Raw genomic sequence first — 17,267 nt, 5'->3', positions numbered from 1 at the left:
ATTTGAGTAAAAAAGGTAAATACGTTTTGGGCAATTATGGATTCATTGTTCTCCGATATATAAAATAAGCCTCCTGGAGGTCTTTTCTGTAGACCATTATCTCTACATCACTGATTATTTAACCAGTCTGGTAGATAGAACATATGACTTACCTCATTCTCAGATGAACTGGCAGATAGGAGCACTTCCTGTGCATCAAAGAATTCAGACACCGATTCGGACATGGACATCCTGCCCTCATTAGACACCTGTTGGGACAGAGGCAGATTGACATGCATTTGCTCTCCAGGCTGCAATGGAAACAAAAATATGACCTGTCAGGGCTATAAGTATCTAGAAACGGATCTGTATTATAGGCCCAGCTACATGGGTATTTCTCAGTTACAAACACAACCACTTACCTGAAAATGTGGGCAACGTAAAAAAACAGTGAATGTACAGTATCCTGACTCTCTGGTTACAGAAACCCATGAAAGTTGCAAATACCAATACAATGCTACGGTTCTCTAGCTCTCACCTGTTACAGTGGACACAATCAAATCTAAGAATATATCATATTCATGAGAATCACTTTAAACCTGGATTAGGTAATTAAATCAGAAACATTACAGTATAAAGCACAGTGTAATGTGTCAGGTGCAGTCTATCCTTCCATAGCACCGGAGAAGATGCGTACACTCAAATGGTCAATCTGAGCTGTACAGTGTAATTGTCATAATCTTGAATGCAGAGAACCCTAGCAGTTTAGGGTTTTCATAGACTTGTGTACAGTCGTGAACTTTTGTATACGCGGTGAGTATCCTGCTCTAAAAGGTTTTATATATGCTTCAGGGCTGTGTGCATTTTGCATATCAAGTTTGTGTCAGTACAACCAAGAAGGCAGCAATGCGGTAGGGTCCTTATGCTTCTCTTAAGAACAGATTAAAGAAAGTTTTTTTTATTCTTAGTTTTCATATTTATATTCAATTTATGTAAAAATTTAGAGTATAGCCTCATCTAAAAAAAAGCATAATTAGTCATAACACCGTACATTCAGCTTATGTTGGCTGGTCAGTTTAAATGCATTCTTGTTGAAGGGAGTATTTTGCTTGAAACCAAGACCAGTCTGAAAAGCCAGACAGAGGGATCCACAAATAATGACCTCATCATTTTACTCTGCAACAAGCCTATATTATAGATGCAATTGAACTCACTATCACAATTATGTAAGTACAGTGCCTTGCAAAAGTATTCAACCCCCCCCCCCCCCCCGGCTTTTTACTTATTTGTTACATTACAGCCTTTAGTTTATTTATTTTTTAATCTGAATTATATGTGATGGCTCAGAACACAATAGTCTAAGTTGGTGAAGTAAAATTAGAAAAATATATTACAGTAAACTTTTTCAGAAATAAAAAAAACTGATAATTGCCATTCACCCAGTTTGTTATGAGGCCTATAAAAAGCTCTGGTGCAACTGCAATTACCTTCAGAAGTCACATAATTAGTGAAATGATGTGCACCTGTGTGCAATCCAAGTGTCACATGATCTGTAATTACATATAAACACCTTTTTGAAAGGCCCCAGAGGCTGCAACACCCAAGTAAGAGGCACCACTAACCAAACACTGCCATGAAGACCAAGGAACTCTCCAAACAAGTAAGGGACAATGTTGTTGAGAAGTACAAGTTAGGGTTAAGTTATAAAAAAAAATTCAATTCTTTGATGATCCCTAGGAGCACCATCAATTCGATCATAACCAAATGGAAAGAACATGGCACAACAGCAAACCTGCCAAGAGACAGCCGCACACCAAAACTCACAGACAGAGCAAGGAGGGCATCAGAGAGGGAGCACAGACTTAAGGTAACCCTGGGGGAGCTGCAGAGTTCCACGGCAGAGACTGGACTATCTGTACATAGGACGACAATAAGCCGTACGCTTCATAGAGTTGGGCTTTATGGCAGAGTGGCCAGAAGAAAGCCATTACTTTCAGCAAAAAACAAAATGGCATGTTTTGAGTTTGCGAAAAGGCACGTGGGAGACTCCCAAAATGTATGGAGGAAGGTGCTCTGGTCTGATGAGACTAAAATTGAAAACGCTATGCCTGACGCAAACCCAACACATCACATCACCCAAAGAACACCACCATGTTTCACTGTGGGGATGTTTTTCAGCAGTCGGGACTGGAAAACTGGTCAGGGTTGAGGAAAAAATGGATGGTGCTAAATAAAGGGATATTCTTGAGCAAAACCCGTACCACTCTGTGTGGGATTTGAGACTAGGATGGAGGTTCACCTTCCAGCAGGACAATGACCCCAAACACACTGCTAAAGCAACACTTGAGCGGTTTAAAAGGTAAACATGTAAATGTGTTGGAATGGCCTAGTCAAAGCCCAGACCTCAATCCAATAGAAAAATATGTGGTCAGACTTAAAGATTGCTGTTCACAATTGCAAACCATCCAACTTGAAGGAGCTGGAGCAGTTTTTCAAGGAGGAATAGACAAAAATCCCAGTGGCAAGATGTGGCAAGCTCACAGAGAATTATCTAAAGTGACTGGGGGCTGTGATAGCAGCAAAAGGCGGCTCTACAAAGTGTTGACTTTAGGGGGAGGGGTGAATAGTTATGCACATTCACTTTATGTTATTTTATCCTATTTGTTGTTTGCTTCACAAAATACTTTTGCAAGGCACTGTACATGAAAAGGGACATATCTTCATTGCTACTGTACTTGGATATGGATCCATATCACACAACAATCCACCACTCATCAGTATTGGTATCCACACACTGCAGGAACTGGTAATAGGTGCAGATTTAGTGTACTCATCACTGATACTGCAGACATTTACAAACACTTGTGTGCTAGATCCAAGATTTACTCTGGATGTCACATCAACAAGGATCACGTAACTTGTGCATACTCTGCACTGTACTCCGCACAACTGACAAGTTCAGCCTGATGCAGACGTAGCTCATAGAGCCTCTATAGTGGCCACCTATACTTGCCTAAGGGAGCACTGCATAGCAGCTGTATTATAGGAAATGAAGCATTTCAGAATTACTTTTAATTTTGGAAACATTTGTCTATTGTGACATTAACCAAGCAAATTAGCATTATGTGTTCATGCATCTTATATGATGCAGTCTGCACAAAAATGATCCAACTAGGATATTACCCACTCCTCGAGTTTTAAATTATAGTTTCCTAATTAACGGTAAACATTTACATTGAATTTTAGAATGCTATTGGTGATATTAGTGAAGTTCTAGCTTCTTTGGAACCAAATCCTTTTTATCATTTGGACATATTCAGCATTATAATAAACTAATGATTATGTGTAAAAAAAAGCAGGAATCCATGGCAACCAAACACATTATCTTACACTGATTTGAAATTATCACTAAGAGTTATTGTACGTCAGATCACCTTTGTCCTCCCTTACTAAACAACTGACAAACTGTAAAAAATGTGTATATTTAACAAGTACACATTTTGAATCGGTATTGTTGAATTTACCTAAAATAATGTTTTGACACTACTTATTTGTAAGTAACTCATTTGTACTAACTTACTGCTTCATATTTGCCCTACTGGATTTAATAAACAGGTTTGTCAATTTGCTCCCTCTGGCGGTCATCTGCATATCAGATATTAGGGAAGTTGTTTTCCTCACTTCCTGCTCAGAAGGAAACATTTAATGTTTGACAATTGCCACCAGAAGTGGTGTCTCAGTTTAGAAAGTTTCCCTCTACTACTATTCTGATAACTTTTTCTTTAACATGTTCCAGTGCAAATGCTCACCAAAGACAGAAAGTATGAGTGAGTCTCTCACATGAAGGCAATTAAAACCTGAAAGAGGCACTAATTCTTTCCCACCCCATCCAAGAATGGAAGACGTGTTTTGAGTGGGGTTCCCCTTTAAGCATATAACTGCTTTTAATATTTTCCTTATTGGAATTGTATTACTGTACCATGTGCTGGATAACAGTATGGGTTAAGCCAAGACTTGTGCTCTAACATTACTTTGCAGTTTCAGTAGAGCTGCCCACACATCAATTTATGCAATCTCCTTGAGTCAGCAAGAACAATTTACGTAGTCCACCTACAAATCTATTCAGTTTACATCCAACCAAGTAAATCCTCTAACTACTTATGTACAGCCGTGGTCAAAAGTTTGGAGAATGAGACAAATATACATTTTCACATAGTCTGCTGCCTCAGTTTTTATGATGGTAATTTGCATATACCCCAGAATGCTATGAAGAGTGATCAGATGAACTGCAATTAATTGCAAAGCCCGCTTTCCCATGAAAATGAACTTAATCCCAAAAAGTCCAGCAAGCACCAGGACTGTCTCCTACAGTTGATTCAGCTGTGGGATCACGGCATCACCAATGCAGAGTTTGCTCAGGGATGGCAGTAGGCAGGTTTAAGTGCATCTGCATGCTCAGTGATGTGAAGACTTTTGGAGGATGGTGTGGTGTCAAGAAGGGCAGCAAAGAAGCCACTTCTCTCCAGGAAAAACATTGGGACAGACTGATATTCTGCAAAAGGCACAAGGGATTGGACTGCGGTAAAGTAAATTTATCTGATGAAACCTTGTCCGGAGAACAAAAAGTGAGCACCACCATTAGTCCTGTGTCATGCCAACAGTAAATGATAAATACTAATGCCCATGACCCAAAAATTCCTACCTAAAAATGCCACTATTAGAAAGATTTATCAGGAAGCTGCCAGCGTAAAATGATTTGCACTAATTTTAGCTGATTTTGCACAATATTACGATAATATGATTGCACATTCATGATATATTTCACTTTATTGATGTGAATTTATCAATTTATATTCAATAGGAAGTAAGGTAGCGCCATGCATTTATTATATATGCCAACAGTAAAGCATCCTGAAACCATTCATGTGTGGGATTTTTTTTCTCAGCCAAGGGCATAGGCTCACTCACAATTTTTCCTAAGAACAAAGCCATAAAGAATGGTCAAAAAACATCCTCCGAGAGCAACTTCTCTTTCCCAAGAACATTTTGGGGATGAACAATGTATTTTCCAGCATGATGGAGCACCTTGCCATAAAGCAAAAGTGAAAACCAAGTGTCTTGGGGAACAAAACATTGAAATTTTGGGTCCATGGGCAGGAAAATGCCCAGACCTTAAAGGGGTTGTAAAGGTTTGTGTTTTTTCACCTTAATGCATCCTATGCATTATTGTTTGTTATTTAAAAAAAAAATACCTTTAGTGTCACTTTAAGCCCATTGAGAACAAGTGGTCAATCCTCAAGAGGTGGGGGTAAACAAAAAAACCCCCCATAAATTCTGACAAACGCCAAGCATTGATTATGCAAGAATGAGCTGCCATCAGAAGCGTCAACACTGCAAATATTAATTCTTTGCATAAACTTAAGATAATTGTCAAAAAAAAAAAAAACTTTAACATTTATAAAATTCTTGTAATTATCCTTCAGTATACCATAGTAACCTCTGACAAAAAGATCCAAAAGCACTGAAGCCGCAGACATTGTGAAAATAAATATTTGTGTCATTCTTAAAACTTTTGGCCACGGTTGTAGTTGTTGGTAAAACTAAAAAGAGATTGTACAGAAAGGGTGTGTGGCTAATACCCATTTCTGAACGGTTATTGCATCTAGATAACTTAGATTTTTTCCAGTAAATTCAAACTCAAGTATTAAAAAGGTCATATCTTGAAAGCAGTGAAATATGCAAGGACTGGAAGCAAGCATAGCTTCAGCAGTCCACTAGAGGGCACTGTAGTAATGCCTATATTTCATCCGTGATAATTGCTATTCCACTCTAAAAATATAATATGGTACATTTACAATATAAGTAATAACTAAACTAAACATGAAATTAAATATAAAATTAATCTTTGTATATCATTATACAAAAGCGGTGGATTGAATATCAGTAAGATCAAGGTTAAACAGACTGTCACAGCAACAAACAGTCTGGGCAGGATTCACATTTTAACAATGTGTTCTGTATCTTAAAAAGGAAAATTCCGGTTCAGGAACTAGAGAGGGCTGCCTTCATTACCAAATGTCACCATATTGTTACATTTCCAAAGTTCATATAAAAAGTTTCAGGCTTAAGGAGGAAAAGGCGGCTCAATAAACCAATGGTGTTTTACAGGTCAAGTTCTATATGTCATTTATAACAGATTGCAGCAAAATTATTTTTAAAGGGGAAGTCATGTGGTTGCAATTTGTTTTGGACTCCTTTCATACAGGCAAAGATGAATGTGCATAGTGCAGTAGCAAACAGCAACCAATTACTGTTAACTGTTCCCACTGCAGCACATTGATGAAAGGGGACATCTGATTGCCAAGATTATTCCTCACATCATTTTTTCACCACCTTATGAAATTAGCCAATTTATATTCACAGTGTTGGGGGAGAGAAATCCAGGGCCTTCTATTGCTGACCTCCTAAAAATGCTAGTTGCTTGGCTGTCTCTGGTCTCAATACTTGGAGTTACCGACACAACACACATATGTTGCTACTTCCTTTAAAACTGAACTCTAGGTAAGCAGGGAAATACATAATTAAAATGCATATTAGCTATGAAGTGACTTGTCAAAGGCCATGTAAATCTGCCCATCCAGTCCTGAGATTTACAGAGCCCTGCCAGACAGCACAACCAGCGTGCTGATCAGACTTTTCTCTGCTGTAGTCACAGCTTGGTTATCTCCCTGCCACCACCCAGCCTGTGATGGGACAGTGAAGGGGGAAAATCTTGACAAATCATCCCCTCTGGTCTATTCTCCTGCCAACATGCTCCTTGTCAGCATATGTGCATGCAGCACACCTGATTGGCTCCTGTACTGCCCCTCCCTCAAATGCCCCTCAGTACAATCCATGATGTTTGAGGAGTATTTGTATATATAGATCTTTAGTTGAGCTTTATTGTAGGAATGAAGGATTATTGCCCAAATAAATGGTTGATTTAGGACCCGTTCACACTAACCGCGGCAAAAAATGCTCTGATTTAGTATGCCTTCTCAGTTTTTCTAGGTGCTCCATTCCAGTGCATTGCAATCTGAAATCTATATACTTTTCTTTTTCCAACTTTAAGTACACTCCACCTAAGCACTGTGCAATGCATTGACCTGTGCTGCCATCCGATGTGCTGCATTTTTTTGCACAGCATATTACCAGTGCTATAGTGTTAATTTGGTACATAGGAAACAATGGTTTCTATGTGCCCTAGTTGTGACTTATGTAAAAAAAAAAAAAATGCAGGTCACTACATGTAGTTTTTTTTTTTCCCCTACTAGGCAACATTACATACAAGGTAAAGCATTATATTATATGCCCAGGGAATTAAAATAAACAGTTATTAGGCTGGGCAATAATTCAATACCATTTGCCAAAATGATTAATGAACCTGTCGCTTTAGATTAAACATTTAAATATCAATAGTGGGGGACACAGTTCCAAAATTTCATAGCAAAGAGCTTTCAACTTTTGTCACGATTTGACGGATTGTGCTCAGATGGAGGAAAGACATAGACTTTGGAAATAAGATGCAGAATTAAGCTTTGCACACACCACTGATTTCCACTGCACTCACAAGCTTTCTAATGAATCTTCCTAACAAACTCAACTCTGGTTTGGAAATGCTTTGCTAGATTTTTGAAGTGTGACAACTTGTTAGTTGTCACACATTACGAACAAGAACGTTCTCACAAAGGCAGAGCAAGGCTGTACCTATAAAGGGGAATTTTTTTTTTATTTTTTATTTTTACGTACACGTGAAAGCAATCAGTTTAGGATAAATCTTATGTGTTCGTGGTAAAGAAAAAATAACTTTTAATATGTCACATATCTAACATTGGAGTGGCCATATTGGAAAGTCTACCGGGCAAGGACTCTCTCGTTGAAAACAATACACCAGCTATTCTCAACCAGGGTTCCCATGGAACTCAAGAGTTCTTCCAGAGGTTGCTAGGGTTTCCTTGAGCTGTGGCTAACTAACCTCCCATCTAATGATGCCTGACCAGGCAAACATCACATGGCAGAGCCAGGGACATGAGGACAATGATCTTTTTAACTGCCTGTAACTGTGGCATTATGACCCTCAATGTAAGGGGGGCATTCTTAAAACCGATTTTCTAGCATGCATGTCCGACAGAAACAAGCCAAATGGGTGGCTTCTGTCTTACAGACCGAATGTTGAACGTTTTTTTTTTTTTAACCGGCCATCGTCTCCCAACATTCGGCCCCTGTGTACGGGCCTTTAAGCTGATCATAGATGAGAAAATTGACCTGTTCAGCAAGGACTGGCAGAATATCAATACATCTATGACCATTCCAACCTAAGAAGTCCATCTAATGATCGGCTTCTCCTGAACAGGAATGTTGAAACAGTTTCCTACAATCTGCACTGCATCGCCGATCAGTGTATTCTGATAGGAGTCCCCATTATCAGAATACAATAGCACAGCAGGGAGGATTCCTCTATTCACCTCAAAATGCATGGATGGGGAAATATGTTCATTTTTGTTTTGATCAGCACGCTGGCTGGTTAAAAAAAAAAAAAAATAATAATAATTTAATGGTCAGCTTTAATGAAAGGTTTACTTTGGTCATTTGAAACACATATAAAATGTTAAAGCAGTAGTAAAGCCTGCTTGGTCATTTTTACCTACAGGTAAGCCTTATCGCACTGTCTGGGATAAATTCACCCTGCGTGTAGCCAGTTAGGTCACCGGCGCATCTGCTCTGAAGGTCCGGCATACCTTGCCGGACCTTCAGAGATTAGTGCCAGAACTGAGGGCTCGCGCACAGTTTGGGAAATTCCATTTATTCCAAAATCAAAAATGTTAAAAGCAAGTAAATTATTGAAGTAATTTCAAAGAACATTTGTCAGACATTATCAAAATGAACTGACAAGATTTAGACGAGAACTGATAAAAACTGACCATTGTAAGAACCCGTCAGTGTTAAATGGTTTGGGAATATTTCCAGGCGATCCTGGAGTTGAGCTATAAAGCACAGACAATAGTCATTTTACTAGATTTGTTTCCAGGCAAAGAATTGTGTCCTTGCTAAAAATATGATATGACATCAGAGAGTCTCAGTGTGTAGCCTTAGATTTCTGATTCAGAAGTGATATATTCATAAAACCGTGCTTATACCGAGTGCTAGAATTCTGCAATTGGATTTTGCCTTGATATAGAAACATGCTTCTATACAACAAGCTGCTTGGATTCTTTCATTTAATTAAAGATAATGTCTTGTGGGCTGAGAGCCCAGTTATAATTTGCCCCACGAAGAGTCGCAGAATAGATATATTACAAAATCAGTCATTCTTAATTGTTGTTCTGTTGGTAAAATTGTAGGCTTTAATTAAAGTGCCACTATAACAATAAATATTTTATTCTGATAACCGCATGTGTTTAATAATTGTAATGATAGTATTCTGTATACAAATTCTTTGATTTCACATGCATATATGTAAAGCCAGTAATGCATTTAAATGCAGACCAAGCTGCCCAGACAAAGGGGGCTCAAGGATTAGGACACCTATACCAAGGATTAGGACACCTATAAACCCCCATCAAGGGTGGAAGAGCAGTTGCTCTTCCACCCTAGTAGTTTTTGTTAAATAATTTAAAGGCCCATAATGACAAACATATTATGAGAACAGTTTGTGGTTACTTTAAGTAATGAAAGCACTCATGATACCACGTCCATTATTTAGCGCTACCCCTAAAGGAGCCACTAGTTTGGGTTCTCTGTTCTGCACCTACTTTCTAGGAACAACCTCAGCCCTTCTGGCAAACCTAGTTGAGTAAAAGTTACTACAAGCACTTATAGGAACACAAGTGTGGATACCTTTAACTTGACTGTGAATTATTATCAGGAAATAAACACAAAAGACATAGTACATTCTTTTTTCTTCCTTGTGCTCTTGTGAATAGGCAAAGCACATATTTGCAGTTTTTATAAAAGAGAAACTGTAATAGCTTTTGTTCCATTTTACCTTTAATGTTTATAAACAAACGATTTATATTTTTTTCTAATTAAATGTATACGAGGCCTATATCATAAAATAGCGTGGTCATCCAATGTCCTGTACACTGTGGTAGGAGTGTGTAAAACACAGGGATGGCAGAACAGAATTTTGTTTAAACATTGCTGTTTCAAGAAACCGGTCCAGCACGCTTTTGCTAGAGTAGGTAAATATATTATAAAGCAACCTTGCGCATATTAGGTAAACATGTATTGGTATGAGGTTTATCTCTAGCGAATATCTACAATTCTATCCACCAGAGTTTAGTAAGATAATGTTTATTACTTGTTCAAAGACAATCCCAACAAATTTTAGAGATAATGATGCAGACTAATTACTGCAGAGCATTTCCCTACTCAGCTCCGGAGAAAATCTCCCAGGCAGCTTTTTTCTAGTAAGCCAATTAGTATCACAGAACAATCACACCAACAACGATACTGCAATTATTTTGTCAATATTGCTTAGGGACATCTGCTTTTCAAAATTCTGCAGTCTTAATAAGATGACCAACTCCTTGTAGTTATGCTGCTTTGAAGCAAGACAACTACTTCATTTAAATATGTACACTGCTATGGAGAAGAAACGACATTAAAAAGGAACTGAAACCGCATTGTATGTGGAAAATAGTACAGTTCCCAAATTACCACTATGACACTGCAAAAGAAGTGGAAATGCAAGGCGATTAATACACTAGAAATAATTTTTTTTCATTGAAAAACTTGAGGCTATCTACCTCTATCCGTCTTGCTGGACATCAATGTGCAGTCCATCTTTTGCTGTGGTCTACAGCCAAATGTGTAGCCCGTCAGTGTGCACTGTGTTTGTTCTTCCACGGCAGGGCCGAAACAAGGGGTGGTTGCCCTGGACGCAATGGTTTAGGGCAGGGATACGCAATTAGCGGACCTCCAGCTGTTGCAAAACTACAAGTCCCATCATGCCTCTGCCTCTGGGTGTCATGCTTGTGACTGTCAGAGTCTTGCTATGCCTCATGGGACTTGTAGTTCAACAGCTGGAGGTCCGCTAATTGCATATCCCTGGTTTAGGGAGTGGGGTGCCTTCCTTCTGTTACAGAAGTAGTGACAGTGATATCACTACTGCTGTCAGTCAGGCGCTGGAAGCAGCGAAGACAGGAGGAGAGTGCCAGGAAGCAGTGTGGGCTGTGTCCTCTCCCCCATCCAGCACATGGCATGAATCTACTCTCAAAAACTGTAGTAAATAGCAAACTTTAAAAATTTAAGGAGACAACACAAGCATGAGCCCAGTATTAAAACTAAGCACTTGATGGGGGTTTATAGGTGTCCCACCAGGTCAACACAAAACCTGACTGACAGATCAGGAGCTGCACAGTGATTTTGACAAGCAAGTGACTGCTTGGCGTAGGATCCCGTAAGCTTGCACAACATGAACAGGGTGGGGGCACATTTTGGCATCTTTGCCCTGGGCACCCGATGACCTTGTCCCAGCACTGTTGTGGTGTTTATGTGCGGCACCTTTCCTCTCCTGCCCTAACCTGGCCAAATTGGTCTACAATAGTTCACTCTCATCCTCACCTGGATGCACTCTCTCTTCTAACTACAGACAGAATCAGGCCCCAACCACTACGACCTTGGCAAACTGACGACACCAGAGATCTCAAGAGATGTAGCCGTGCTCTTTAGCGACTATGGTGTAAAACGAAATCCCTGCAAGACTTTGTCCTATACAAATCTGCCCTCCTAAAGTACAATTCCTGCATGCTTGCTGCCAAACCAACTTATTTCATCACACTCATGAATACCCTGACATGCAGTCTCTACCTTTAACTCTGTACTTTGATCCCCACCCACTAACTTACTCACTGCCAAGGAGATGGACAATCGCTTCAAAAACAAGATAAAATACCCTGTCTTTCCTCTTTTGACCCTGCTACTACAGAAGAGGTCCCCAAACTTTTGTCAGACACCTGCCTAAACAAACATCCATCTACTACAATCACCCTCTTGACCTATCCTATGCTCTCTCACTCATATCTTCAATCTCTCCCTGTTTTTACTGGTACCCTCTAAAGCAAGAGGTTACTATAATTCGGGAAAATTGGGACTTTAAGACCCCTTTCACACTGAGGTGCTTTACAGGCGCTACGGCGCTAAAAATAGCGCCTGCATAGCGCCTGTAAAGAGTCACTCCTGCGACTCCAGTGTGAAAGCTGGAGTGCTTTCACACTGGAGCGGTGCGCTTGCAGGACATTAAACTCCTGCAAGCAGCATGTTTGGGCGGTGAAGAAACAGTGTATACGCCACTTCTGCCCTTTGAAATCAATGGGGCATGCCGCCAGCATAGCGGTGCTGCTGCAGCGCTTTGCGGTGGTTTTAACCTTTTATTGGCCACTAGCGAGGGTAAAAGCACCCCACTAGCGGTCAACTAGCACCACGAAATTGACGGTAAAGCATCGCTAAAAATAGCAGCACTTTACCGCTGATACACCCACCACCCCAGTGTGAAAGGGGCCTTAAGGAAACCATGGCCTGGTAAGGTCATGTCCCTCCATCCCTGTCAATATAAGAAAGAAAGAAGCAAGAGGGTGGGACTTTGAATGAAGCGATTATTATCAGTTACCACCGTTTTAGAAATCGACAATATGCAAGTGTGTATTTCTATGTATATGGTTATTAATGTATGTAAATATGTGCTTATGGAATATTAAATAATTTTATACCCACCACTGTACTCAATTGCTACCATGTGCTTCATTCAAAGTCCCACCCCTCTTGCGTCTTACTTCTAAAGCAGGGGGTGTCCAACCTGCGGCACAAGAGGGCTATGAATGTGGCCCAACAAAAAATCATAAACGTACCTCTTTTTTTTTTTCCAGTATCTGTAAAAATGTGTTTACAATTAGCAAACACATGTGGCCAAAGAAAAAAAAAAATTGAACAGTGTCTCCTTACAAGACTTATATGTTTTATCTCCCCAAAGAAATATATCACACTCTTCACAATCACTCCTTATTCAGGTCATCTTTTTTTTGGCAACAACCATATTTGTGAGCAAGTATTTTCATGGATGAAGCACACAAAGGGCAAAATTAGAACCAAAACATCTGAGGAGCACCTTGAGAATTGCTATTCATCTATATAATTGCTGTTCATCATATATGAATCCATCGAACCAAATATTGATGTGTTAGTTTATCAAAAACCGTATCAGATATACTAGTTTTATGTTGCCCTCTTACTTTTTTAATAACAAAGATTACAAAAGAAAATGACCCTTTTTACTCAGAGAGGTACATGATCTATATCAATGATTGTTAACTTTTTCTTCTCATCAGCTATCCTTATTGTTAGTGTATTTTATGTGTGGCCCAAGACAATTCCTTTTCTTCCAATATGGCCCAGAAAAGTCAAAAGGTTGGACACTACTGATCCCTCTGGACCCCACCAGCCTAAACAACTAAAAGGAGACGTATGGCCAAAGCTCTTCTGGCCAAACCTCGCCTATAAGTCACAGGAGGACGTCTAAACTGTGGTTGTCCTCTCAGACATTAGAGAATATGTCCCAACTATGTCTCCTACAGTGCAAAGGACACTGGTGTCACCATCACTGGTCGCAGACACATCAGGCTGAAAATTACATGAGCTCATCTAACAGATGAAATAGCTCTATACTGCTCATATTACATAATTATTTATGTCCCAGAAAATACTTTTTCTGTCATGATTTTGTCTCACCTTGTTGACCTGATTCCTGGGCTAAGCATGAAATACTTTGCCTCTCTTCAATGAGGGCATGGTAAGGATTGGCCCAAAAGTCAGGAGTCCGTAACAAAAACGTAAAAAATAAAATAATAATAAAAAACCTAGAGAGGCACAACGTTTTCTGGCTAAAAAAGCAAACACCACGTGAAGTCTACAGTTTAAAAGCATGTAAACAGTTTACAAAGGCTGACACATTTATTTTAAAGTGTAGATTCCTCTTTACAGCTCTCCTAGTTGGTTACATCTAGAATGCAATATTTTAAGAAATAATTACCTCATCCGGACTTGCTATAATGTTAACACTAACAACTTGGTCAGAGATGACAGACTCTGTATGTATTCTGGTCAGACGAGTTCGCAGTTCAGAATTTTGGTTCAGGGCCTGCAAGAAAAACGATCAAATGATTTTCCTTTAGATAAATTGTAAAACTACTTAATTATCCAAAAACAGGAAAAGGTTAGGAGATAAGTCTGCCAAAGGATTTGTATTTCTGTCCACTTAAACCTGAGATTTACAAAGTCCTGCCACGCATCGAAACCAGGCAGTTGACACTGCATTGTCAGTTACATTTGTCAGCGATTGGACAGTGAAAGATTAGCAGTAGGATTGGGAGGTCAGCCATCTGCAAACTCTCCACCTGTCAGCAAATTTTCATACAACTCACCTGATGGTTTCTCCATCTCTCAGTCAGATTGTTGCTGTACAGGTTTCCAAGAGATTAATACCACACCAGATTCAAGTACTTATACTAGCTTCATTTAGACCCTTTTCACACTGGTAGCGCAGCCGAATTAGCGCTAATTTAATGGGCGCTTTACCGGTGCTGTGCGAGTGGGAGCATGGCGCTTTTAACTCCAAAGAAGAGGTTAACAAGGGGTTAAAAGCTTCCGAAAAGTGCCGCTGCTGAAGCACTTTGCAGACGCTTCAGCAACGCTGCCTATTGATTTCAATAGACAAACACCCTGCTTGCAGGACTTTTTTTCTGTCCTGCAAGCGTACCACGAGCAAGGCTTCAGAGGCGCTTTTCAGGTGCTATTTTTATCACTAACACGCCTGAAAAGCACCTTCAGTGTGAAAGGCATCTAAACAGAGAAAAAAAAACAAAAAAACATGAATAATGGTTTATGAGGTGTACAAAGCCACATTCATGTATAATTTGGCTTAGCACACATTAATCGAAATTTAGCTGGCTCCACTGTCAAAAGCCAGAACTTCAGATGGAATTAGCAGCTCTGGTATTTCACAGTTGAGTGACAGAAGGTGCATAATAATCTTGATTTAGGCAGAAGTCAAATTTCAATGTATAGCCTGGGCCCAGAATCCACTAGGGCTCCACAGGAATCGATATGAAGGTGAATGCGGTGTCACTATGAGCTGCCAGCTCTACCACTGCTTTTACCTTAAGCGGACCATAGAAAGTTTAAATCTCAGCCGGTTCAGCAGGAACCAGCCAAAATTAAAACCATGTACCGAAGTTGACAGATCAATTTCGATAAAAGCAGCTTTTTGGATTTTACATGCAATTATTGCTAGCGGCTGTTATCACTGTTCTCGTGGCGGGGACAGCTTCCGCCACTGGGAGAACACAATGGCTCTATAGGAGGGATTCTCCCATCAACACTGTGTTTACGGGGGAGCCGAGCAATTTTCTTGGTTAAAGGAAAGAAAATTGCTCTGGCTATTGCTGGCCTTAGAAATGTTAGGCCAGGTTAGGTCACTCAAAACCTTAGCAATCTCCTAAAGGGTGTCTGTTTTGTTGCCTAAAATTCCTTTAAACCAGGGGTGTCCAACCTGTTGACTTTCTTTGGCCACAATGGAAAAAAAAGGCATTGTCTTGGGTCACACATAAAATAGACTAACAATAAGGATAGCTGACCAGCAAAAGAAGTCGGCAGATCACAAGTTGACGACCACTCCTAATGTACCTGAGTGATTAAACTTAATTTTTTTTGTAATATTTTTTATTATAAAAGGTAAGAGAGGACAACAAAACTGATATTTACACTATTTTTGATAAACGAACGCATCAATATCTGGTTCAATGGATGTAGTAGCAAGGTGCTCCTCAGAGATTTTGATTTTAATTTTGCCCTTGAAAATAGTTGCTCACAAACATAGGTGCTGCCAAAAACTGGTGACATGAATAAGGTGGGATTGTGAAGAGTGGGAAATTTTTCTTTCAGTAGATAAAACTTCCAGAACCTTGCAAAATTAAAAATGTAGTAGAGACACTGTCAAATTTTTCACCGGCCACATGTGTTCTCTGAATGTAAATGCATTTTTTAAAAAAATGAAAAAAAAAAAATCAACATTTTTAAGTTTATGATTTTGTGTTGGGCTGCATTCATAGCCGTCTTGGGCCGTAGGCTGGACGCCCCTGCTTTAAACAATACAAACCAATAATATGATACATTTACATTCTTTACATAAACGTTCAGTCACCTCAACCTTAGCAAATAGACACACTGAAGAAGCAGATGCATGTTAAACTGGGTGCTATGTTTCACTTTGAAATGTACTGTATGTGCACTGGAACACATTGCCAAGCATGACAAAGATATCTCAAAATCTCATGAGTTATTCACATTTCAGTAACAGTAAATTAATGTAATGTTCATTGTAGCAGCACAAATACTTCTCTATTATTGATGCTCTGAAAGGTGCACCACTATCCCAGATTAACATTTATGTCTAATAATTTCAGTGCCGTTACAACAGGATCATTTCTATATTTTTTTATGTTATGCTCCATAGTGTATCTCAATTTGTAATGATTAGATCAGCTTTAATAAGCACTTTTTTTTTTTTTTTTTTTGCAGTCGTAGCTACTTTGACAACCAATTATACTAAATTTACACACTAGAAAGAAGTCCATTTACATCACTTTGAAAAACGGCAAACTGAGAAAACACAATTAGAAGGCACCAAGGAAGGCTTTATCAAGATGCAAAGAGCAATGTTGTGTAGCAATATTACAAAAGCATCCAATTAGATATCAGAATTTTTCACACGTGTAATCAGAACAAAGACTTACTAGATTGGTTGCTCTGGGATAGTATTTTGGATGTGGCCTTCTCGTCATTAAAAGTTTTCCTTTATTTTAACTTTTCTTTTTGCCAACCTTCTCATCCAGGTCATGATAAAGCACAGGGATCTCTAAAACTTCCTATACAAAAGGGTCAGTTTACTGTCCTTCAGACTTAAGGGGGTCGGAGTCTGGTCTTTGGGAGTAGAAAAGGTCACAGCGTCAGTGGGACTAAGCAATACCCAGGAATAGCGCCCCATCATTGGCGTCAGCGGAGGAACTGTGCCCCATTGTTATTGGGAGGAATTGTGCCCCATCTTTGGTGTCATTGGAGGAGTCGTTCCTCATCATTGGTGTCATTGGGACCCATTATTGGTGTCATTGAGAGAAATTGTGCCCCATCTTTGGGAGGAACTATGTCCCATCATTGGCGTTATTGGCAAGCGTTCTGCCCCTTCATTGGTGTCAGTG

At 39.5% G+C, this 17,267-nt stretch overlaps 1 protein-coding gene across 7 annotated transcripts in view; it reads right to left on the bottom strand.

The window, feature by feature from the left end:
* Positions 1-17,267, bottom strand: part of OSBPL6 (oxysterol binding protein like 6) — a 329,956-nt gene that overhangs the window by 58,200 nt on the left and 254,489 nt on the right. For 4 of the 7 annotated variants that reach the window (XM_077448095.1, XM_077448094.1, XM_077448096.1 and 1 more), the window contains 2 exons: positions 14,045-14,152; positions 153-290 (listed from right to left, as the gene is read on the bottom strand). In XM_077448095.1, the coding sequence (XP_077304221.1) occupies positions 153-290; positions 14,045-14,152 (246 nt within the window). The remainder of the gene's footprint in view (positions 1-152; positions 291-14,044; positions 14,153-17,267) is intronic. The other 3 variants (XM_077448097.1, XM_077448099.1, XM_077448100.1) reach the window with 3 other exon arrangements.

The sequence above is a fragment of the Lithobates pipiens genome, unplaced genomic scaffold, assembly GCF_037356315.1.
Source record: "Lithobates pipiens isolate NorthernLeopardFrog02 unplaced genomic scaffold, aLitPip1_a1.2 Scaffold_22, whole genome shotgun sequence".
NCBI classification, from domain to species: Eukaryota; Metazoa; Chordata; class Amphibia; order Anura; family Ranidae; genus Lithobates; species Lithobates pipiens.
Note: the sequence above shows the minus strand (reverse complement) of the source record. Positions and strands in the feature narration are given on the sequence as shown.